The sequence below is a fragment of the Prionailurus bengalensis genome, chromosome D4 (assembly GCF_016509475.1).
Source record: "Prionailurus bengalensis isolate Pbe53 chromosome D4, Fcat_Pben_1.1_paternal_pri, whole genome shotgun sequence".
NCBI classification, from domain to species: Eukaryota; Metazoa; Chordata; class Mammalia; order Carnivora; family Felidae; genus Prionailurus; species Prionailurus bengalensis.
The window spans coordinates 73,183,579-73,209,820 of record NC_057359.1 but is presented as its reverse complement, the minus strand read 5'-3'; the positions used below and the strand labels follow the sequence as shown (position 1 = coordinate 73,209,820).

Sequence of the window (26,242 nt, the reverse complement as noted above, 5' to 3'; positions counted from 1 at the left end):
GGGGACGTGGCCGGTGTTTGCTTTGAATATATCATCCCCGTCTCTGAGACGAAAGACAGCGGGGTCTCTATGAGGCCTTAATGTACCGTCCACACAGCTCACAGCTGGCAGAAATTCTGTCCCTTCAAAAAGCAGAAAAGATGGCAAGCTGCAAGCCCTCGGGAGGCTCTAGGTCCTCAGCCAAGAGGAAGACTTGCTCCAGGTGTGGGTAGGACTTGCACAAGGATGTAAATGATGGTGATGTGAGCCAGCCACCTGACTCAGAGTGGGTGGAAACCCCATGCGTCCTTACTGACCTCAGATGTTTTGCTTGAACGGGCCACTCTTAGATCTCCCAACAGGGAATATAGGGGGAGGAAACTCTACTTACTGCATTTCATCGGGTCCAAACATCATCATGTATCTTACATTCACTATTGCTAGTCCTCACAACTCCATGCAGTAGGATCATTATTCCTCATCTCTCTCTCTCACACACACTTCATATGGAGAAGATGAGACCCAGAGTGGTTACGTAACTTGTCTAAGACACGCAGCTAGTAAGTGGCCAAAGCGGATATTCTTTCCACTGCAGCAATCCCCTTTCATTCCAGATCCTTGTGAAGGGCCGAGAACCTGAAGACTGGCACTCTCCTCTGAGAGCACCCTACTTGGCAAAGTGATCCTCCCTTTGAGCAATCTCTTGCATAAAGGGCACAACAGAAGAACCACACAAGACCTTGTGTAGAAGGAGCTCGGGGTGAAGCAGGTCTTTGTGCTGAGTCATTTGGGAAGGAGTTCTGAGCAGGTAGGAGGAGAGAGGCATCCTTTGGTCAAGTTGGGGAGCGGAGTGGTAAAATTACTCCATGCTTCCTTCCTTGGTGACTCTGAGGTTGGAGTAGAAACTAGACTCAGACCCTACCCCATGTAAGGGAGCCCCAGGGCCCTCTGGGTCCTGCTGTCTCCCTAGACTGCAGGCCTGCTGACTCTGGGGCGCAGCTAGCCACCAGGCCCAAAGGGCCCGGGAGAAGAGAACTGCCGCTTCCGTGAGCAGCGTGTGCACGTGAATGCCCTGTGGGCACCCCCACGGGGGCCTCTGCTCCCAAACCTGGCGCCGCATCTCGCACAGTGGGGCAAGGACCCGCAGGGGTGGCTGCTGCTGGATTTCGGGCAGGCCCTTGCCCCAGGCTCTCTCTGGCTATTAGACGTGCTTCCTCACTGAGAGGGCTGGGGTCTTGCCGGCACACTCATTACCTTCTCGTAGTATTGGATGTTCTTGTCGGCCATTCCCATGAGCAGCTGCCGGAAGTCCTGCCTCTTGTTGCTCTGCCACCGCTCCATGTCGGCTTTCAGATCAGCGTTGAAACACTCCATCCGATCCTGACATTTCTCAACATCTGCCGGCACCTGGAAGGGGAGTGCATTAAAGAGGTGCTCTGTACGTGTAACTTGGTGACTCATGCCTCGAGCTCCCTGGCACGAGGCCAAATCACTACACTAAATGCCATAAACACACTCCCTCCTCGGCGGGGGGTGGTGAGGGACATTTATTTGAAGGCAGAGCCTTGGGTTTTCAGGTCTAAGAAGGAATTCCGAAAAGTGCTATCCTGACCCAAGTCTTCGAACCCATCCAAGCACAGCAGAGACTCATGGGGGAAACACCCCACCCCCGCCCCTGTTTACAAACAGGAAGAAACACTGCAATACAGAGTCCAATATCTTTGGTTCCCCCTTTTTACCCATCCCTATATAAAAACGCGTGTAGATTTTGCAAATGTACGGCACTTATTGGGCATTGCCCTACTATTCTCCTCGGTCCTGTAATGAAACCAGAAAAGGTTTTCCCGTATCATAGGAGCTATTCCCTTACTTGTGACATTTGATAATGACTACCCTCATTCATCACAGAATTAACTGTAGTAAGATTACTGGCCCACTGCTCCTCTGAACCTCACTTTACAAGTAATCTAGAGGCCTGTCTCTGCTCCCCCGGAGAGCAGATAATCAAAAATGATGAGTCAAAGTTAGGTTAATTCTGAGGAAATAGGAAGAAGATCACTTATGCGTGTCGAAAGAATCTGAAACATGAAGAAAAATATAGCAGGCAATTTCAACTTTTATTTAAAGAAGTTTAGACTTTTGCTTTGCTCTGGTGAGTTCATCCATCCTACACAGTCGGAGGGAGGGCCTTGTGGCTACTCTGGTCCCCAAAGCACAAAGCTGGCTCCTCTCCTCACTCAAGAGCACCACAAGCCTCTGAGGGCTGCCAAGGGGCCGACATACCTAAAACTGGGTCAGATGCCCACCTGCCAGATGCTTCTGGACAAAAAAATGAGGCCTTGTACATTGTAAGTGCTGAGGCCTGTGACCCCAAATGTCTCCAAGCTGTGGGGCGCCATGAGGGGTCAATCCCTACCAACCTGGGAAGTTTCATACTCAGGCCTTACAGGCAAGTAGAGGACCCAGAAAAACCAATAAAGGGAAGGCAAAGGCTGAGGAAGCCGGACACATTCAGGGCTTCCAGAAGGGCCGAGGGCCACACAGAACGTGTGGAGATGGCTGCAGACGCGGGAGCAAGGAACGTGAGCAGCCAGGGGCGGGGGTTTCAGGCTGGCCTGGCATGGGGTCTGAGCTTGGGTGAGGCAGAAGGAGTTGGGAAGAAAGAAACAGAGAGAGGCATCCCGGGAAACTTAAAAGTAAGGAACTTTTCTTTGAAGAGGGAGAAAAGCCTTTTCCAAAGCGCTGAGGTTCTGGAAGAAGAAAGAAAAAGGACTTGACTTTTTCTTCTGATGCCATGACTGAAGTCTCTCTGCCTTTCGCTGCTGCCTCACCTGTCACTTGTTGCCCACCTCGGTGGGGGGGGAAGTGAAGACCAAGTGAGCCCCCGCTTTGCCTCTTCGGAGAGGAGCCTTCCCCAGGAACACAGTGAACCAGCCTCAGCGGAGGCCCCGTGAGCCAGCGTGTCCGGGCCTCACTCTCCAGCAGGCACAGTCCACCTCCCTTATTCCTCTCCTGGCTCCTGCGCATTTAAGCATCAAGGTGCAAGTTCCCTGGAGCAACTTCCTCTTTGCTTAACAAAACTGCTGTGGCCAGGAGGGAAAGCAAAGGTCTGAAAAGGGAACCTGGTCAGGGCCCGCTGAGAAGAGGGAGGCCAGGGTCTCTGATACAAAGGAATTCTTTTCTAGGAAAGATTCCCAGGTCGGTTCTGAAGACGGGAATTCTGGTTGACCCACAAAAATTAAGAGTCAAGGGGCAGCTGGGTGACTCAGTCGGTTAAGCGTCTGACTTTTGATTTCAGCTCAGGTCATGATCTCACTGTGCGTGGGTTTGGGTCCCCGTGTCAGACTGCACTGACAGTGTGGAGCCTGCTTGGGATTCTTTCTCTCTCCCTTTCTTTCTCTGTCCCTCCCCTGCTCACGCACACGCTCTCTCTCCCGCTCTCTCAAAATAAATAAATAAATATTTTTTAAAAGTTAAGAGTCAAAACCATGGCTCTGGATTTTATGATTACCTGAGCCTCAATTTGGGAAACATTTGGGACTCATCATTTTCACGACGTACTCTGTGCTTGGCACGGAGGAAGACCGAGGTACCTTGCTCTCGGTAGATGGCTCTCGTCTCAGGTTGCCTACAGTTGAGCCGGGAAGGCACTAAAGGTGCCTGGACATCAGGGTGAGAGGTTACTGGTACTTTCTCTTCACCCAGCCCCACGGTAAGCACGCTGAGGGGGACCTGGACAGCCAGTGCAGCTTGGATGAGGGATCGGGCCTCCTTGAAGAATCAATCCCGCTGAGGAGACAGTGGGAGGAGGGCACTCCAGAGTGACAGTATGTACAGGTGAGAGAGGGAGACAATACCTGGGCCCACCTCAGGAATAGCTCACAGGCTACAGTGCCCACAAAAGCACAGAGAGAGAACGCCAGCCAGCGAGATGGCAGCAGGGGTGAGTGCGGGGGGAGTGGTGCAGAGTAAAGAACAAGAAGGCTGGGTTCCTGAGGCCAGGTTTGGTCAGCTGCCCCCTTTTTTGGAAAATAGAAAAGCCTGTGCTTCCTCTAACTATACAAACAGTTCTAGAGCCAGACTTCCAGAATTTGAATACCACAGGTACCACTTCCTAGATGGGTGATGTTGGGCCTCCCCATGCCTCAGCTTCTGTTTCCGGATAATACCAACCACCTTATAAAGTTACTATGAGGTTGAACAAGATAATATGCATAGAATACTTGGTGCCCGGCATAGATTAAATGCCTCCCAAATATTTCTTAGTTCGGATCAGTATCGATACTGTAAATTGCTATTCTTACAAGATGTAAGTGCATGTGCCTAGCCCCTCCAGCAAGAATGAACATTATGAACTTTATTCCATGCCATACAAAAAGGTTTCTTTTTTGTCTTCCAAATATAAAACATTATTAAATATATTCTTTCATACTTTACACCACTCTTCACCCATGCTACCTCACCCTGAGATTTCACCAGAGATCAGAGATGAGTCAACACCAAAATATACTGGCACGAGATCACCCCAGGTGCCCTGCAACCAGGGTGGCGGCTGTAACACAAGGGAGATGGCAGATCAGACTAACCTGGTGGAGACACAACTGACAGATGTGGCAACCCACTGCATGTGAGAAATAAGACACAGCTGTCAGAGAGGAGCCTGAAGTTTACAGTCTGGGTGACTGGGGGGGGCGACAATGCATCGTGGGGCTCAGGATAAAGGACAGGTCCATGGACCAGAAAAAGGAGGCAGCTACAGCCACGGGAAGGGTGAGCCCCACCCCCCGACCCAAGAGGGGGCTGAGACAACTCAACCATAGCAAGCACCTGGTTTGAATATGGACAAAGGACTTAAATGGATATTTATCCAAGGAAGATCTACAAATGGCCAGCGAGCCTATTAAAAAATCACTGCACATCCCTAATCATTAGGGAAATGCAAATCAAAACCACAGTGAGAACCACCTCAAATCCACTAAGACGGCTACTACAACAACAACAAAATAAGTGTTGGCCAGGATGTAGGAAATTGGAACCCCTGCACTTGTGTAAAACTTTAGTACGGCACTTCCTCAAAAAAACAAAAATGGAGTCACCATATGATCCAGCAATTCAACTTCTTTTTTTTTAAGATCTTATTTTTTTTAATTTTCTATTTAAAACATATTTTTTAAGGTTTATTTTATTTTTGAGAGAGAGAGACAGAGACAGAGTGCAAGCAGGTGAAGGGCAGAGTGAGAGGGAGACACGGAATCTGAAGCAGGCCCCAGGTTCTGAGCTGTCAGCATAGAGCCCAACGTGGGGCTCAAGTTCACGAACCACAAGATCATGACGTGGGCCAAAGTTGGATGCTAAACTGAATGAGCCACCCAGTTGCCTCTATTCTTATTTTTTTAAGTTTATTGAGAGAGAGAGAAAGCAAGAGGGAGAGAGAGAGAGAGAGAGACAGAGACAGAGACAGAAAGAGAGAGAGAATCCCAAGAAGGTTCCACGCTCAGCACAGAGCTGGACATGGGGCTCAGTCCCACAACCGTGAGATCATGATCTGAGCTGAAATCAAGAGTTGGATGCTTAACTGACTGAGTCACCCAGGTAACCCCTAAGATTTTATCTTTAAGTAATCTCTCCACTCGGGGGGGTTGGAAATCACAACCTCAAGATCAAGAGTCACGTGCTCTACTGACTGAGCCAGTCAGGCATCCCTGGCGATTCCATTTCTGGGTGAATACCAAAAGACTGAAAGCAGGATCTCACGGAGACATCTGTCCTCCCATATCCACTGTGATATTCACAACAGATAAAGGTGAAAGCAACTCAAGTATCTGTCCACAGATGGATGAATAAACAAAAAGGGGTACAGACATACAGTGGAATATTCTTCAGCCTTAAAGAGGAAGAAAATTCTGACATGCCACAACATGGATGAACCTTGAGGACATTTTGCTGAGTGAAATAAGCCAGTTATGAAAACAAACAAATATTATATGATTCTACTTACAAGAGGTGATAGAGTAGTCAAACTCCTAGAGACAGAAAGCACGATGGTGGTTTCCAGGGGCTGGGAGGAGGGGGAAATGGGGACTAATTTAATGGGTACAGAATTTCAGTTCCTCAAGATAAAAAAAGTACTCTGGAGACCCACTGCACAACGGTGTGGATTTACTTAACATGACTGAACCGTATACTCAAAAACAGTAAAGACGATGATTTTGGTTATGTGTATCTTGCCATGATGCAAAAATTTTTTAATATATGGGGAAATCAAAGAGAGGGTTGGAGGGTCAAAGGGTGGAATTCATGGAGAAGCCTAAATCTGTAGGGTTAATAAGGGGATCAGCAAAGGATACTAAGAAAAATGAGCCCAGAAGCAGGAAGGAAGTCAGAGTGAGCAGAGCCATAGAAACACAAGGATGGAGAAGGAGGAGAGGGGAGGAGGAGGTGAAGGAAGGAGGAGGAGAGGGGAGGGTGGAAAAGAAGGGACCAAGAGGAACCAGGAGTTGGGATGAGCTGTCTGAAGCAACCAGCTACTGAAGGTGCCCAACTTAATGAAGAGGAAGACGGCCGGCCCACACACTCAGGCTCCCGGTGTTCCCCCTTTTGTTTCTTTCTGGATGGTGTCCTTGTAACCATCGGTTCCCTGACCAGGGACAACCAGCATTGCTCATCTGTGTTTTAATTTTTTGATTGAGGTGTCATCAGAATTGTGCTATCTTGTGTCTGAAGGACGTGGCAATCGTGATACCCAATGCTGACGGCTGGCTGTCACTTATCACAAGACACCAACCACAGAAAAAAATCACCAGGTAAGACTCCAAAAGATAACACCTCTAAGTAGATAACAAGGCTGCGTTTGTCACAGTGGCTCCCTTCTCTCTCGTGAGAATTTTCGTTACAGAATATGGGTTGTTGGAGCGATGGGAGAGGGGTAATGTGGGACGAGCTCAAGCATTTTTGTGGGTTGGGGAGTAGGGTGGGAAGGAAATTCACATGAATATGTTGGCGTCGAAGGGAGTCTTCCCTTCACGTTCACTCCTATTGTTCATGTTAGCGTATAAGCTTCCCGTCCAGTTTGAAATGCAATGCCTCAGCCCCTCTTTGTTTCCAGTAACAGCTTTGCTGTCCTCCCTGGCTTCTAGGGAGGATCATATTCGAGGATTTCCACAAGTCTGCGGTCCTGACAAGTCCAGCAGAAGGCAGCCCAGTAAGTGCCTATCATTTCGCTGACATCAAAGCTAAAATGAGGTAAGTCGAGTCTACATAATTCAAATGTCCACTTGCCTGAGAAGAAACCTCTTCAGGGTCTGTTGAGTTTTCTCAACCCTAACAACAAGCAAAACTTTAAGTTCTATGATACTAACATTTGCCCTCAGCTCTAGGCTCACCCCCGCACACGGACAAGCCACAGCCACAGGGCTTCCAGCCAGCAGCGGGGGGCCACAGGATCCCTCCCCTTCTTCCTAAAGCAGCCACCCTGGTGTGAAATTCGCAGTGAGGGCCGAGGAGACCCGCAAGGCCACTTCTCTCTTCTGGGTTTTGGAAAGGTGATCAGTGATCACTGATCAGTGAGCCACTCCACGGCTTCACAAAAATCAACTTGCCCTCACTCTTTAGAGCCTCTTTTCAAGATTTCAACCTCAAAACAGGTTAATTCCCTAGGCTTGCTACGTCCCTCAGATGTTGTTAACACACCCAGACCCCTGTGAAAACTGCCCGTCTTTGGGCAAGATACTCTCTTTCCTGCATCCCCATGACAGACCTATGAACAAGGCTGTTCCCGCCATAGTCACAGACAGAGTCCGCCAGGTGCTTGGGGCTAAGAATCGCCCTAACCCACTTCCTGACACTCTGGCTTTTCTCTCACCAGTGGTAGCTCTGGGAAGCGGAGCTCAAAACCACACAAAACAGGGTCACCTGGGTGGCTCAGTCCATTGAGTGTCTGACTCTTGATTTTGGCTCAGGTCATGATCTCACGGCTTGAGAGTTTGGGCCCCGCATCGGGCTCTGGGCTGGTAGCACAGAGCCTGCTTGGGATCCTTTCTCTCTCCCTCTCTCTATCTCTTCCCCTCCCCTCAGAATAAATAAATAAACTTTATGAACACACACACACACACACACACACACACACGAAACAAAGCACGGCAAAACCTTCAGCTACTCACTTCCTGGGTACCTCTGATGGGCTGTCAGGGAGGACAGGCATTCGGGAGGGCTGGGAAGGCAGGGGTAACTTTAGAATGGAAGGAAACCATGCCTAAAACAGGGCAGTCAAAAAAAATTTTTTAAAGCAAAGTTAAAAACAAAAACCATAAGGGCAACAAACCAGAAAACGAGGTTCTCGGTCAGCACTCCTCCTAGAGACGAGCGGAGCTGGTATGGGAAGCAGAGGCTCCACCAGTGGAGCATCGGCTCCTACATCAGACACTGCTGCGCTGACCTTCACGTCTCCACAAATCACTCGTATGAAGCCCACAGGGCTAATGAGCAAACCGGTGCAAGCGGGGAGACGGAGCTGAGGAGCTGGGGAACTGAAGCCAGGGTGATCGGAGTCCAAATTCTGTGCTCTTTCTACCAAGCCCTTTTCCATTTGCAGAGGCCGCCAATGGAGCCCTCCTCCACCCACCAAAGTAGCTGCTGTCCCAGATCCAAACCTGGAGGCGCAATTTCTGCCGCTCCCACGGTGAGAGCACACTCATGGGCACCACCACCCCCGTGACGACAGTCCCTGTTTTGTTAATTACCACAATTGCTAAAAAACGGCAAAATGAGCACCGGCATGGCTCAGTGTCTTGCCAGAAAGAGGGCAGACCGAGACTGCTCGCCCACAGTGTGGTGAGAGAACGGAGGCATGTTTAGACCACCTACTTAGTCTCACCGGCTGGGAAGCAACCCTTCCCCCTCTTCTAAGAACTCTTGTGATCAAGAGAAGAGTCGTATAGGTGATGCTCTGGGAAGGTGAAAATGGCAATAGCAAGAAGGTTTTGACACCCACTGGGAGACGAGGAGGCACCCAGGCCGGCAAGAGGTGGAGAGCGTTAGAAAGGAGCCCCCGCAGCTTGTCTGGCTGGAACGTGGGAGCCAGAAATGGCCGCTCCCTGGGCTCCATCTGTTCCAAGGCGCTGTGACCTTTAGGCAGCCGGCAAGCCAGGACAAGGTCAGCATTTACTTTGGCGTATTATTCATAACCTTCGGCTCCTGTCTTTACAAAGGAACTGTTCCGTACGGAGCTCAACAGAGATTAAATGACAAACCAGCCTGCGAGAAAGCTTGTATTCAGTGGTGAGCAGCGATGAATGCTGTCAGAACATCTTCCAAAGACAGGGTCTTCGGCTTCCAAACTAGGCCAGTGACAGAATGTGCTAGCCCTCCCTCCCTAGCTAGGAAAAGTGACTTCTATATTTATATTGGAAAGCTAAATTGTTGAAATGAAATTTTGAAATCTATAAACACAGTATTTCTTGTCATTCCTTTAAATGAGACGGAGATATGGGCTCAGCAAATGGCACCGTGTTCCAGAATATCACAGGGATGGCTAGGAACTAGTCAAGGCAACGGGCAGCTGGAAGATGGAGGGTGGCTGTGCACACAGCTGCATTCCCATCATGGTCCCAACACACAGGACGGAAGCAGGCCAACAGCCTGTGGCAAGAGGAATGGAAGAGAGGTGCCTAGCATTCTGGCCAAGCCCCAGCTACACACACTGGGCCAGTGACAAGAGTCCCTCTCCGTACCATCTGGATTTCCATCAGATGTATGCAGACTTCACTCTCATGTAGGTCACCACGGGTGACACGGGCGGCCATGCCACAGGCATGTATTGTATGCCTGCTGCGCCCAGCACACTGGATAAAGACCTTGGGTATCAACAAAGCTGGGCAATTCATCAAGCTGTTTTGTGGCTCTTTCTTCACCCATGAAATGGGGAAGAATAATGCCTTCCCTCTGGGCCTCAGATGACTGTTGTGGTGACCGTGTGAAACAATTTACATATATATATATATTTTAATACCATATGGGGGCACCTGCGCGGCTCAGTCAGTTAAGTGTCCAACTCTTGATTTCAGCTTAGGTCATGATCTCAGTTTGTGAGTTTGAGCCCTGCATCAGGCTCCACGCTGGCTGCACGGAGCCTGCTTGGGATATTTTCTCTCTCTCTCTCTCTGTCTCTCTGTCTCTCTGTCTCTCTCTCTCTCTGTCTCTCTGTCTCTCTCTCTCTCCCTATCTGCCCCTCCCCCACTCGCACACTCACTCATGCGCTCTTTCTCTCTCAAAATCAATAAAATAAACTAAAAAAAAAAAAATGCTATATGGAGCCAGGGTGTGCCACTTCTGAGGTTTGGGTTTCCAATTTCCGCAGCTGGTTCCTTTCTGGGTGTATCACAGTATGGCTACCACAGCAGCAAGAACCAAGGCAGAGGAAGAGAAACAGTTCTGATGTAAAACTACTTCCCAGAACCCTGGGCCCCTGCTATTTATTTTTTTAATAACATTCCCTACCCCACCCCCTTTTAGAAAACAGCTATACCTTCCAATTGCAAACAAAAAGGAACACAGCAACATAATGGTAACTGGCAAGGTGCTAAGGTCAGGCTGCAGGATTTCATCCTGGCTCTCATACTTGCTAGCTGTGAGATCGTGGGCCTTGGTTTGCTCATCTCTCAAATGGGAATAATAACGGCTCCCAAACCACATGACTGTCGTATGGAGTAAGTGAGATAAGGTAAAGAGCTTAGCACGTTGTAAGCGCTCGCACATCGGCTATTACTACTCTTGTGTTTAATCCCGGCTGGGGGAAGGAAAAGGCAACACATGGCAAGGACTAGTACACCAGATGCATTTTTACAGTATGATCCTCTATCTAGACCCAGAGCCCTGTAGCTGGGGGTATCTTCCCTAAGTTCAATCAGTGCTCCTTAAACTTTGTGGTAAAGAACCACTGTTCGGTGGCTTTTTTCCCCAACAGGACAGAGCTGTAGACCTACTATGCATAACTAGTGTGTAGTTTGCTCCACATGAGCTAGTTTGACAACACTCATGCTCAGTGTTCAACAAGTGTCAAATTGCTATAAAACTGCTGACTCTCAGCTTCTGCACCTTTCCTGTCATGGATTGGCGACAGCTTATGGATGAGTAAGCAAACCACACTTGTGAGAACGCTGATCTAGACTGTTCTTCCCTTTCTCGTCAATCCCATTTTACAGACAGGAAATGCCCTTGAATGGCAACGCTGAAAGTCTTAAAAAAAAAAAAAAAACAACTCAGGAAACAGCAGAAAACTCAACCCCCCGTGCTTCCAGGAATTGCTGTTTCAAAGGGACACAGGCACCCCCATGTTTATAGCAGCACTATCAACAATAGCCAAAGTATGGAAAGAGCCCAAATGACCATCGATGGATGAATGGATAAAGAAGACATGGTATATATATATACAATGGAGTATTACTCGGCAATCAAAAAGAATGAAATCTTGCCATTCGCAACTACATGGATGGAACTAGAGGGTATTATGCTAAGTGAAATTAGTCAGTCAGAGAAAGACAAATTATCATATGACTTCACTCATATGAGGACTTTAAGAGACAAAACAGATGAACATAAGGGAAGGGAAACAAAAATAATATAAAAACAGGGAGGGGGACAAAACAGAAGAGACTCATAAATATGGAGAACAAACTGAGGGTTACCGGAGGGGTTGCGGGAGGGGGGGATGGGCTAAATGGGTAAGGGGCACTAAGGAATCTACTCCTGAAATCATTGTTCCACCATATGCTAACTAATTTGGATGTAAATTAAAAAAAATAAAATTAAAAAGAAGAGAAACAAAAAGAAACTTCCAGAAATAAGACATCAAAGAGAACAAACAGGAAAAAATGACAGTGTGAACACAGCCCAGCTGGCACTGACCACCTTAGCTGTGTGGATCTGGGGACAAGGCTTCACTCAGCGCCAGCGAGGCGACTGCAGCCTTGTGGAGCCCAGCCCTCCCTCAGGGGCTCCCCTGACCTTGGGGCGGTCTTCCTTCCTCAGGGCCACAGCTTCTAGTTTGGCTTCGTACTCTGCTTGCACTTGGTCCCTCTTCTTCAGTACGCTCTGCGGGAGGAGAGAGGGGAAGAATGTAACACAGAGTTCACAAAGGAGCCTCCAAGGCCCAGGCAGTTGATTCGCGACCCCTTTCCTCCCCCAAATCACGGCGCAGGAGGCCCAGCCGCGTGCTCCCGGGACAGTCTGGCTGTGGTGTGACACAGGCTTGTGACACGGACTCCGGAGGAAGTGGGGTGGAAGCGGGGCGGCCTGTTGTCAGAGATTTCCAGCACAGTAACAGCCTGATACTGAAAGCAACTGAAGCTCCGGGCAAGGACAAGCGGGGGACACTGCCCATCCTCAGCCACACTGATGAGAGGTCTCAGCTTCTCCGTGTGCAGAGAGGACTCAGCTGTGGAGCCTGGAGAGTGACAATCCAGGATGTTCTCTGAACCGTTTACGGAAAAGTCTATGTCAGGAGAGTTCTGGACTCTGATTCATTGAGTTGATCGCTGGTGGACTGATTCGCTCATTGATCCAAGAGCCGCTCATCTGTCCACCCCTCTGGACCACGTATGCAAAGATCAAAGAGATACAGCCCCTACCTGAGGGGTTCCAGCTAGGGAAGAGGTGCATAGTACAGAGCTGCATCTATGTACAAGTCCAGAATCCCTAGAACCACATGGTGCGTCATCTAGAGTGAGTGATAAACGAGCTCAAACAGGGCCAGCCTAGACAGGACCAGGATGAGGCAAGCCAGGTGCCCACGATGCAAAATTTAAGGAGAAAAATCTCTCTCGGGCTCCTGTAAGTGCAAGATCGGCACCTGAGCTGAGCATCTCCCTAAATCTGTGCCCTGGGCATCTCCTTTGCCTCACCTGGTTCTGGCTCAGCTGCTAAGACCACACTCGGTAGGACAGAAAAGGATGCAATCCACAGTCTAGAAAAACATCTGCTTCTCCAAGGGTTTCTTTTTCCTTCTTTGAGTGTAAGAAGCATGAACAGCAAATTAAGAGTGATTAAGAATCTTCTCGCCCACTACCTCAGAAGTCACAAAGCGCTACGGAAGTTTCCAATCTCATGCTTTTCCCATAGGCACCCTCCAGCACAGTATGGAGTCAGGCCAGGAGGAGCCATTCCCTGGCTAGGCGGGGGGCACCTTGTGTCCCTGATAATGTGCTAAAGAGTGAGGAGCAGCTGGACAGCTGAGTGCGCTCTGAGGGGAAACCTTCTCAGGCAATGTGCCAACACAGGCAAACTCAAGTCTTCCCCTGAAGTATCTCCTTTGAGAAGAGTTTTACCTTGAGAAGAACATGAGGTAAAACTTACAAGAACTTATCTTTTGTTTGCCACTCATCTTTCTCCTGAGTGCTCTGAAGTTCCCTCCCCACACCCATCAAGCTTTGAGTAGGGATGTTTGCAGTGCTGTTCCACACAACTCTCTCCTGATGCTGGAAACTGCCCATAATCCACACTTAATACAGGGGCCATTAGCCCCACCTGCTGATTGACCTCTTGAAACTGGCTGGTCTGAGCAAGGAACTGGATTTAAACTTGTGTTTAACTGATTTGAATTTAAACTTAAATAGCCACCTCTGGCTAGTGGCCGCCATATTGGACAGCACATAGATACATACAGTAAAAACACAAAAAAGTTAGGGGTCTTTTATGGATTTCATAGAACCCAGAAAATATTCTAAATCTACTAGTCTGGTACCAGCAGTAATAAAAACTTGTAATCTCTACCCAAGAGAAAGAAACACACAGTGCTATCCATGGAGACACTTACGAGGTTCCCCAAGGCATGACGGGACAGCAGGGAGGGGCCGACTGGCCTCCTCATCACTGCCGTGGACTCCCCTCATGGCACACCTCATATCCACCTGGAAAAAGCACATACCCAGGCTAGGAACGGGTTGAGCTGTTCCAGTGATATAGTCTCTGTCAGTTGTGGCAAGAACCGCATAACCAAAGCTAGAAATGCTCTCAGAACAATGCCCTGGAATCCAGTCAGCACAGTGTGGGGCTTCCTGTCCCCACCGTTCCGTTCCAAGATTCTCTGCTGGGGATGCCAAGACCCGAGAAGGGGAGGGATGGCAAGAGATGTCAGCCTCACACAGCCACACCAGACAAAATTTATCTCCTCTCCCTCTCCTAAAGCAGGTGAGGGGATCCCCAGATTCAGCCACACTCCTTCCCCTAGTTAGCGTGGACCCTCCCTGGCTTCTCGGTCACCTGCTACCCCCACGTCACCTGAAGTGACCAGAATGCTGCCTTCTCATGCAGGCTGCTGGAGGATTTGCACGTACATCCCCACCTCACTGGGCAGCAGAAAAGACTCACGACGACCCTGCAGAAGTAAAAGGGTATTATCCCCATTTTATAGATGGGAACACTAAGGTACAGCCGAGGGACCTGGCTGATGTCACACTGCTCGCAGCACAGTGGTGACTCACTCAGGCAGTTCCTGAGTGAGTTCCCACAGCGTGGGGTTTCCCAGTCTGACGGGATCCCAACCACGCTACAGGTTGGGAAACATGTTCTGAATCCAGCTGACCTAAGACTACCATCCTTGCTGGAAGCATCTTTGCTCACGGTTGGTGATGACCTGAAAGGTGCAGCCTCGTACTCCAAACAGCACATGCTATGTTGATAAAACTGGTCAGACTACCCTGTGGTTAACGGGGCCTGAGCCTGAGACTGCAGGGGCCAAGAGGCCCAGTCAGCAGCTACAGAGAGGTCCCTCCATCCCTGAGTGACAAGCAAGAGATATTCACCGTCTGGGCGTCTCAGAGAACTCTCTAGGGGTCCCTGATTCTAGTGGGTACCGTAAACCCAAAGGTGACGTGCACGGAGACACGTTGCTACTTTGCGTCTGTCTGCTCTTCTCCTACCTAGCCGTCCTCATCCTGTTTCTGCCCTGCCTTTCTGTGTCTTCATTCGTGACCCAGGCCCTGGGGATACAGCAGAGAACAACACACACAAAACTCTTGCCTTCACGGAGCTCACATTCCAGCGAGGAGGCAGACATCACACAGTAAAATATATTAATACAGAGTGAATGAGGTAGTGCCGAGCGCTGAGGAGGAAAAAGAGAATAAGACAGCAGGACGTAAAGCGCCAAGGATTTGGGGGATGACAGAACTGTCCACAAAGTAGCCAGGAAGGGCCTCGAGGAGGAAGCGGCTTTTAATCAGACGTGAAATAAATTTCTCTCATATGCTGCGGGTTTGTCTTAATGTAGAACCCTTCATCGTGATTTTGAAATGGTCCTAGTAATATGGTACTTCACTACCCTTCTTTTCAAATGTAGAGAAAAAAAATGACTCCATTTTTTAGCAAATAAATTGTAAGGAAAAATAGATGGGGAGGGATTTTTTAAATACTTAAGAAACATATCAAACTATGAATTTTATTTGGATCACGATTTGGAAAAACACCTACAAAAACAGTGCCTGAGACCCTGGGGAATGAACACTCCAGTATCATTGGAGTTTTACAGTTTATCAGTTTACTGGATATTTGAAGAAATCTTAGGAAAAAATTTTAGGTGTGATGATAATGTGGTTCTTTTTTTTAAAAGAACACTTGTATTTTAGAGATATGTTCTAAATATTTTTGTATGAAGTGCTCTGATGTCTGGGATTTGCTTTAAAATAATCTAAGGGGTTCGAGTGCCTGGGTGGCTCAGTCAGTTGAGCATCCGAGTTGGGCTCAGGTCATGATCTCATGTTTCATGGGTTTGAGCCCCGTGTCGGGCTCTGTGCTGACAGCTCAGAGCCTGGAGCCTGCTTCTGATTCTGTGTCTCCCTCTCTCTCTCAAAAATAAATAAACATTAAAACAAATAATCCAAAGGGGGGCACCTGGGTGGTTTAGTCAGTTAAGTGTCCAAGTCTTGGTTTCACCTCAGGTCATGATCTCATGGCTGGTGAGACTGAGCCCCGTGTTGGGCTCTGTGCTGTCAGAGCTTGCTTGGGATTCTCTCTCTCTCCCTCTCTCTCTGCCCCTCCCCTGCTTGTATGTGCACATTCTCCCTCTCTCTGTCTCAAAATAAATAAAGAAAACTTAATAAAATAAAATAAAATAAAATAAAATAAAATAAAATAAAATAAAAGTAAAATAATCCAAGGGGTGGAGAGCAGGTGGGCACAGAGCTAGAACAAGATGGGCCATGAGTGGGCAACTGCTCGAGCAAGCAGATGGGGATGTGGGGGATTGTTACACTTCCACTCTGCTTTTAGACGTTTCAATTTTTCCGTAATAAAAGAAAGTTAAGCAATGGACATATAATACCAGTCATCCAAAATGCTAATAACAAGCTAATAATAAATAACCACTTAACTACAATGACAACAGTGTCTGGAAGTTAAAGCAGACACATTCTGTGGTTTGGTGTTCAATCTCTGTACTGGATTTTTTCCAGGAAAATACCGCAATGGCCAGGATCGACTGGAAAGCTCAACATTCCAGCTCCACCCCCAGAGCTCACGCTCAGTCGTCGGTCGGCCGGTGAGACTGTGGGCTCACAAACTTGTGGGAGGAGGAAGAGGTAGTGCAAAACCAGCTCCCAACGCAAAAGGTCAGCAGCTACCAAAAAGCCTCCTCACGTCCGGAAGGTTTTTGAAGCTTCAAATCTTTTCGTAAGAGGGACGTTAGGATGCAGGGTTGAGGAGGCAGATGAGAGCAGTGAGGACTGCTCAGCCACACGTAGAGAACAGCAGAGCAGAATGGTTCACACCGTGATATGCCAGGGGCTGGTGACCCAAAAGAACACCCCCCCAAGGGGGATTCATGTAGAATAATGAGTGTTCAGTAATAAGGAAAGACGCTCAAATGGGAATAAAAATCAAACACCCAACACAGCCCTGTAGCTAGGTTTTGGGTGGCCCTCTACGAGAGTATTTACCTGCAGGCAGGAACATGAGTCCGACCTTGGTCCTGGTAACATAATTTCTGATTAAATGATTGAACTTAGGCCGTCCCTTTTGACATGCTCTTTTGACACATTCATTCTATTGGAAATGGACCACCTGTGAGTTAAATTTTCTAGGCCATGTGGGTAATACTGAAACCACATATTTGCCCCTGGTTTTAAGAGATATTTGTTACAAAAGTTAAAATTTTTTAATTAAAAAAAAAAAGGTATTTGTTACAGAAAATTTGGAATATAAAGAAAAACACAAAAGAAGGGGACCTCTCATCTTCTGGGCACAACTGGTAACACGGTTATGTCTTCACTCTCTAGTTTGTTCTCTTGGACGACTTCTTTGATGCTTCCCATTTCTGTGTTTTCTCTTCCTGGCACTCTTGTTATTCAGATGGTAGATACTGAGGTCTCTGGTCCTCTCATTTTCAAATGTATTTTTTTGTCTCAAATCCTCCATCTATCTTTTTGTTTCACTTTACAGGCGACTTCCTTAACTTCTAATTTTTTTTTCCTCATTTCTATCATGGTTTTAATTTCCATGAGCTCTCTGCTTTCTAGATGCTAAAAAATTCTTGTTTTATTGTTATGACATCTCTTTCTGAAGATATTAATGATTCTTTTTTCTTGGAAATGTTCTGCTCCCTCAATGACGTTTCACTCGGTAATACTTTTTTTTCTTTGTTTTTACTTGGTATTCATTTTAGAACCTTCTCTTAAATATTCAGTGACCTTGTCTGCCCACTCATCCAATAGGGAAACACTAAAAACCTAATTGAAAGCTCTCTGCATGTTGAGGGCTTGCTGACAATTCTCTACAGGGACCCTGCTGGGTCATTTCATTGAGGAACCTTCTCCAATACCAGTATCTTCAAGTTTCTTCTCTTGGTCTGTTTAGACTTTCTAGAAAAGGCTCTTCTAATCCTTGAAGGGAAGATATAAGGCTGAGAGCCAAGCACAGGAAGATGACTAAAGTGTCAACATTTGGTAATCTTTTACTTAACATCCTGATTTTAGGATTTTAGCCCTCATCCTCAACGGTGCCTGGGGTCCCTGTGTCCAGAGACCCTCTCTGTTACCCTCCAGAGAATATGCCTCCAGTTCTGGCAGAGTATAGAAGAGACAGTCACCCCTGTGTGAGGAAGGAGGTCAGAACTAGAAGCTCTAACTTCTTAAACAGATTCCTGGCTAATTTTTCTCTTCAGCTTTCTCTCCCCCAATCCCAGAGGTACTTACTTACTTAGCACTACCGATTCTCGACCTTTTTTGAAGGATTCTATGATATAAACCAGGTGGCTGCTTAGTTTTTTCCCCAAACAGTCAGCTTCAAAGGCAGCTTTTCTGAGGCACTTGAGACCATTATCCCCTCTCAATTTGCTTTCCAGTCCCCATTATACTGCTACTATTTCCTCCCCTGCTGCTTTTTATCTTTGCAGCCTTATACTTCAAACAAAACAAAAACACTCTAGTGTTATCTTGGTGAGGTCTCATGAAAAAGAAGCTTATATATTTAATCTGCCATCCCTGGGAATCTCAGATTTTTAATTTTCACATATTTTTCTAACTTTTTGAAACATTTGAGATCATGTACATTTCTACATCTTGCTTCTTCATATTTTCAAGAAATCAGGCCCTCAATCTATAATTACTTTTGTTTAGGAAAAAGGACTCCCCCCCCCCCAACTCAATTTTCCAGAAAATCTTCATCCTTGCTTTCTTTTTCTTTCTTTTTCTTTTTTTATTCAAGTTAGTTAACACACAGTGTGGTCTTAGCTTGAGGAGCAGAACCCAGTGATTCATCTCTTACATATGACACCCGTGCTCATCTTAAAAAGTGCCCTCCATAATGTCCATCACCCGTTTAACCCATCCCCACACCCAAAAGCACTACGAGTGACCAAACGTAAAGCCTCATCACTTGACTCATTAGCTCCACCTTGTGGCTTGTAAGGAAAAAGGTAGGCAGACTGCAAAAAAACACAAATAACTGACATTTGAAAAAAGCTATCCTGGAACATTGTTCAAAGTATCTCCAACTCGAAGAAAAACTCTGTCTTTAAAACCAGACTTCTGCATCTACATCTCACAACTCTAATCATGATCACCAATGACCCCCATATTATTGAATACAATGGTCACTATTGATCATGATCCTCCTAAAAACTTTTCTCTTGGCTTCCTCTACTTTTTTTCTTCTACTACCCTACCAATCCTCTGAGTCTCCTTTTCCACTTGTTCCTCCTCATAATTAGGCACTGGGCCACTAAATATTGTCATGCCTCAGGGCCAGACCTAGACTATTCACATGGAGCTCATCTCACTAGATGGTCTACTCCCCTCCCATGGATTTAAACACCATCTATTCGCAAATGACTCCCAAATTTCTATTCTCACTCTGAATTAAATTCATAACCAATTGCCATGACATCTCTACTTTAATGACTAATAGGCAGTTTTGCACTCAATATGGCCCAAACAACTTGATTCCCAACTGCCCAATCTGTTCTGCCCCGAACTTCCCCATCCCAATGAACGGGAACCACTGTCCACCCAGTCGCTAAAGCCAAAAACCTAGAGGTCATCACCAATCGTTCCTTTTCTTACTTCAGATTAATATAGCAGCAAGTCTGGTTGGCCCTTCATTCAAAATCTACCCAAAGCCACCACTGTAGCCCAAGCTCTACCACCATGGTTATCTGCCACATGGCTCCCTGTGACGGTCTCCTGAATGTCTCCTTGCCTCCACTATCATTCCCTACAACCCATTCTCCACATTGTAGCACTAGCTGCCTGCTTAAAGTAAAAATTGTATCCTGTCATTCCCCCGCATAAATCCAAATGCCTTCCCTTTTGTTCCTAAGATTAAAATCCAGACTCTTGCCAACCATGGCCTTTAAGAAGACACTACTATACATGTCCTGGCCCCTACCTATCTCTTTGACCTTGCCTCCTCCCACTTGCTCCCTTGCTCACTGGATTCCACTCACACCGGCCTTTCTGGTCTGCAAAGACCACCAAGGTCATTTCTGCTTTAGGACCTTTGTACCAGCTACTCCTTCTGCCTAAAATGGTCAATTCTGCTTTAGGACCTTTGTACCAGCTACTCCTTCTGCCTAAAATGGTCAATTCTCTGGTCCTTGCCCAGCTAACTCCTACATGTTGATTCAAGTCTGCAACCGAGGCCACCTCCTCCATGTGTCTGTTCCTTACCATCCTCTTCTGACCCTCACCCTACCCTTGTCACTCAGCAAGACCTCTGAGATAAGCATGCTCTTTGAGTTGTAGATAAACCCATTTTTTAAAAATAACAAGATACGAGACATACAATCGTTATATAATTATTAATGCTCCAAACTGACATGTCAAATTCAATTAAACATTTTCTGACCACTTTTCTATGAATAAGGCAGTGGGAAAGAAGACGGTTCTACCCTAACCTTCTTAAAGCTTCTCCTACCCATGTCCTGGTCATAAGGATGCCAGTATTCAAAAGGCACTGCCCAAAATTTGGTAAGGACTCTAAGATGTTCTCTTCCAGTCTATCACTATCCTAATTATGTTTTACACACAGTCTATAGGATGTGAAATCCCATATAAGGGCTCACCTGCACATATCTTCAGGGTGTTTAACTTGAGTCTTGGACCTGAGGGTAACTTTGGTACGCCTCCCTCTTACACATCGTTCACTCTCTCTCCTCAGCATCCTTGAAATACATGACTTCAACCATCTTTCTAGTACAAGCTGTCCTCATTGTTCACTGAACATTGTTCATCTGTTCCACAGGGCCTGATAACAACCCCACCTTTTCTGTGCTTTCTTTCTACCTCCAAATGGAACAGAACATACCCAGCCACAAGTGCATTTTTTTTTTTTTAATTTTTTTTTCAACGCTTATTTATTTTTGGGACAGAGAGAGACAGAGCATGAACGGGGGAGGGGCAGAGAGAGAGGGAGACACAGAATCGGAAACAGGCTCCAGGCTCTGAGCCATCAGCCCAGAGCCCGATGCGGGGCTCGAACTCACGGACCGCGAGATCGTGACCTGGCTGAAGTCGGACGCTTAACCGACTGCGCCACCCAGGCGCCCCACAAGTGCATTTAAAGAGAGACAATTTGAGACTCAGCCTTGAAAAGCTGGAACTGATCTGGTTTGCTTCTTGGCCAATAGTAAAGACACAGATACCAGCTGACTATTCTTGAGAACTGTGGCCGTGGAACAGAGTAAAGATTTATCAGTGGGGCTCTATTCCTTCATCTATAAGGTAAACAAGAGAGACAAGATGATCCCAGAGACCTTTTCAAACTCAGAGAGGAGACTTCACCTTAGCCCCATTAGGAGAACCTCAATGATCTCCAACATTTTCTTCATGTGGGAATCAGCTGACCCACATGTACTTCAAATTCCTACGGCCCAGGCCCCTGACTCCAAATGATGAGGATGAATTCTCACTTTGATCCACTCAAGACCATCATAGAGAAACAGACTGATGAAACATCAACACACCAAGACCTCCCCGCCAAAACAAAACTGGAAGGACTGTCTCAGTCCTGAAAAACATCCAGTCGTTGATACCAAACACATCGCAGCCAGGCCTCCAGCAAGCTCTCTACTGCATGTTTCGTTTTCATGTTGAATAGCAAAGTCTATCCCACTTACCTCCAAAATCACAAAGTTAGTTTGGAAATGGAATCACATAACTCTCTCAGAGGAATAAAACTCAGCCAAGAGGGGTGTCTGGGTGGCTCAATCGGTTAAGCATCCAACTCTTGATTTGGGCTCAGGTGATGACCTCACGGTTTGTGAGTTCAGGCCGTGCATTGGACTCTGCACTGACAGCACAGAGCCTGCTCACGATTCTCTCTCTCCCTGTCTCCCTGCCCCTCCGCCATGCTTGCTGGCACTCTCTCTTTCAAAACTAAATAAACTTAAAAAAGTCAAGCTAAGAATTCTTGAAGAGCAGCAATATCATGAGACAAAGGCAAGGGAGCCACTTAAGACACTTATTCCTTTCTCCCAAAGTCCTTAGACTTGGCCACATGAACCTTGACAATCCTTAGGAATTTGAAATAGTTGAGTGTTGGTCTAGCCCTGCATGGAGAAAATGCTGGAGGTCATGGACCCATGTCATCATGGCATTGTCATCAAGTGACTCCTGTCTTACCCAGACCACTCTGCAGAGACCTTTTCCTGTTGGAAAAAAGGGAGCAGGTGACCTTGTCTCTTTATAACCGGGCTTAGCTCAGCTCACCGATGGGACAGAGCTAAGGTTTCAGAGACCTCCAGTCAACACTTCCTCCTTCCTCTGCCCTTCCCAAAAAACACTGCATACACTCCCATTCTCCCAGCCTGAGTAACCTGATTATATGTTTTCAGGCTCAGTGAATAAGAAACTCAATACATATGCCTCATACACGGGGTGAAGAAAGAGAGCAAACAAACATGTGTTTCTTTGATGTAGAACTTCAGTTACTCACATAAGCTTGTATCTCACTATATAATTATATTCTAATAAAGACGCCAGATAAACCTGTGCTAAATGACAAACGTGAAATCCTACTTCAAGTACAAATATATATTAAGTACTAACATACTTGCCAAGTGCAAGAACAAAGTAATTTGTATTGTAATATCCCAGGACTGTGTATGCATCAGATTTTCAGTCGAGCAAGGTTAAGGGAGGATTTTTGATGGAGGATGTGTCTATATAAAAGACAAATTCAAAGATACCCCAGGGATTGTAAAATTTTTTGTTTACAAAAACAGATACTATTAACTTTACAAGTAAGGCAAAATATTCTGGCTCATTTTAAGCAAGTCAGGATGTCTTTTTTTTTTTTTTTTTGAGATATAATTGACATATAACATCATATTAGTTCCAGGTGTCCAGCATCATGATTGGATATTTGTATATATTGTGAATGTTCCCCACATAAGACTAGTTAATATCCATCACCACAGATGGCTCTAAATTTGTCTTTGATAAGAACTTTAAGATCCACTCTCCTGGCAACTTTCAAATACACAATACCGTATTATTAACGACGGTCACTATGCTGTGCATAACATCCCATGACTTATTTATTACTTATAACTGGAAGTTATAATGAAAGTTAGAATTAAATATGCAATGTGAGGGTCTCAGTAGAAAAAATGCAATAGAGAAAAATGTGTAGGAAATTCGTGGAGTCAAGAGCTGTGGTTTTCAGCCTCGGTTCCGATAATTACCAACAAAACTGCCTCAGGCTAATGATCTCACATGTGACTTTTATCCTTATCATCACCATACCTACCGTCATTTCCACCTTACTGATAAGGAAATTCTTATCATTTCCCTGCCCACTGTGAGAGCCAGACCCAACCTTGTCTTTTTAATTAAAGTGTTTGTTTCATTAGCAGTTTTATAGAGAGTATACAAGAGACAGTGAGTCATTCTAGCAGGAACGGTTTCCATTGTCCACAACGTAACATGTATCAAGAGCCTTAAAAGGTTCAGACCTGATGAAACAAAATGGAATGTGGGTAATGGGTATATGGGAGTCTGTCATACTATTCTCTTTGCTTCTATATATGTGCTTGAAATTTTCCATAATAAGGGTGTTTTTTTTTTAATTTTTTAAACTATTTGATTCATTACCTTTTACTCCTCTTCTTAAGGTATAGAATACTTTCATATTGCCATGATCTTTCTGGGTTTCCATTTTTACAACCCAAAGTTGCCTGATGAGTTTCTCTCAAGAGATTCTTGTCAATCCTCTCTTAAAGGGGTGTCCTAGATCTGTCCCAAAGACAGATTGATAAACCAGAGGTCTCCATTGGGAAGGAGGTAGGAGGCTACTTGGGATGTTCAACACAGAGCCAACCACATGTCCTTTTCTGTTGGTCAGGAAGCCTGACCCTTTTGTCTAACTGATGCCACACTGTAAGAGTCCCTGTAACTATGCTCTCAAACTGGTTTAAGTGCAGGCTGGAGTAGTTACTGGGGTAGGCATTAAAGCATCTGACCCCATCCTTATTTTGCATGGAGAATTTGAGGTTGGAAATCATTTGTCCTCACAGCTTCTCTGTCTTTTCTCATCCCTTGCTGTTAGATCAAAGCCATTCTGATTCTTATTCCATTTGTGCATCATCCCCCTCTCCCTTTTTCTTTAAAATCTTCTAAAATCTTATAACTTTCATTCTAAAATTTTGTACTGATACGCTGTGGGTTGGCTCATTTTTCATTTCTTTTGCTGGGCAATCAGCATGCCCCCTTTTTTAAAAAAATTTTTTTTTTTACATTTATTTATTTTTGAGAGACAGAGAGAGACAGAACACAAGTGGGGGATGGGCAGAGAGAGAAGGAGACACAGAATCTGAAGCAGGCTCCAGGCTCTGAGCTGTCAGCACAGAGCCCGACGCAGGGCTCAAACTCACAACCGCAAGATCATGACCTGAGCTAAAGTCAGACGCTCAACCGACTGAGCCACCCAGGTGCCTCCCCGCCTTTTTTTTTTTTTTTTTACAGCATGCCCTTTTAATCTGAAAACTCACATCCCTCAGCTCTGGAAGATCTTCTTGTATTATTTCTTTCATAATTCCCTTCCATCAGCCTTCTCTGTTCTCCCAGTTAGGATTTCTTCTCAGATAAATGTTGAACCTCTGAGATTAATCCTCTATGTCTCTTACTCTTTCACATTTTCAGTATTTTCACATTTTTGTTCTACTTTCCAACTACTTGGTTTCCTTATTTTACTTTCCAAGATTTCCTCAGCCTCATTTTTCGACTTTACTCCTCAATTTCATCTCAGCAAGTCAGATTTTAGTTTCCAAGAGCTCTAATTATCCAATTATTCTTTTTCCATAGCATCCTGTTCTTGTTTAGTACATGTTATACCTTCACGAACTCTCAGAGAACATTAAGAGTTTCTTCCACACTCTTTTCCTTCATTAATTCACATCCTTGTTTCGCCACGAATTCTATTTATATGCCTATGAGGTCAGTCCATATGTGTGATCCTACCCACCCATGAAGAAGGAAAACGACACTATGTGTGAATAGGCAATAGTTACTTTTTGAAAATGACTAAAACAAGGAACTTACTTAAGTGCACGAGAAGTGAGCATACTTACCTTCATAGAGTCAGAGTATAAAATATATTCCCTGAGCACAGGTAGAAAGTCTTCTGTCATGTCATCCGTTAGCTCTTCCAAGGCCGTCGAGCAGTTGCCAATGCAAGCTGAGACGCCCTCCAGGGGCTCAGCTAGCTCCCCTTCTAATGCACTCCACGTGGAGTACACAGGCCCATATTCTCTCAGCTCTACAAGGTACTCTGAAGGGGAAAAAGAAACTAATTAAGCCTTGGCTGGTAATTAAGACAATCACTGGTATCACTGGTATTACTGACTCAGTAACAAGAACTCCCTATAGTCAGATGTATTTCCTTGGCCATTCACTGAACTGAATGTGCTCTCCTTTAAACACAACATTGTTTATAATTTTTTTAATCTCTAAACACCCATCTTATAGTTAATATCATAACATCACCTGACTTTACCCCATAATGGGAATGCCATGACTCTGGATAATGGGGACCACAGTGCTTTCTGGGGGAAGTGGTAGGAGCTACATCAACCAACTATCTTCAAAAATAACCACTCACCTACTCATAGAGTGAAGACAGATTTTTAGCAGCAATGGGGACAGAGTTTCACATAGGTTTAGAGGGATGTTTTTAAAGGAAAGAAAAACCAGTCACAATGGAAAAATAATGGGATTTTAGGAAGTATTTTGATATGGATGTGGTCTTACGTAGGCAGAATTACTCTCACTCAGAGGTAACCCCAACACCTTGGTCCCATCAGAATTTATTCCACATGCTCCTTAGATGTGGATGGTACCAAAAGCTATCTCTAGCACCTGCAGCCATAATACCATCAGTGGGTAGAGGATAATGAAAGTACAAGGAACAAGGGGAAATGTCAATTTACTCTCAGAAAGAAAATCTAGCCCATCATTTGTCACCAGGATTCTTGCCTTTAAAGCAAAACGTTGCCATTTTTTAGTAACCAGTGGATGGCTGCTGCTGGAGAATTCTTTTCAATATGTGTCAGATCTTGGGCCAGCATGATTGTCAACACTGGTCTGATCTCTCTGGCCTCCACATGTGTGAGAAGACAAAAGGTCCTAACATTCTGGGATACAGAGAAGCAGGTGACCACAAGAGGGCTGGGGAGAAAGTGGTGGTAACAGCTTGGTAGGTTAAAGAAAGGTCTGACAAGTCCCCAGGTCAGGAAGAGTGGGTCTGAAATGAAGCAGGGGTAGGGCAGGTGAGTCAATTT

General features: G+C 45.9%; 1 protein-coding gene across 2 annotated transcripts in view; it reads right to left on the bottom strand.

The window, feature by feature from the left end:
• Positions 1-26,242, bottom strand: part of SNX30 (sorting nexin family member 30) — a 116,558-nt gene that overhangs the window by 6,410 nt on the left and 83,906 nt on the right. For both annotated transcript variants that reach the window (XM_043566620.1, XM_043566621.1), the window contains exons 6-8: positions 25,034-25,233; positions 11,980-12,066; positions 1,234-1,386 (exon numbers count right to left, since the gene is read on the bottom strand). In XM_043566620.1, coding sequence (XP_043422555.1) covers positions 1,234-1,386; positions 11,980-12,066; positions 25,034-25,233 — 440 coding nt within the window. The remainder of the gene's footprint in view (positions 1-1,233; positions 1,387-11,979; positions 12,067-25,033; positions 25,234-26,242) is intronic.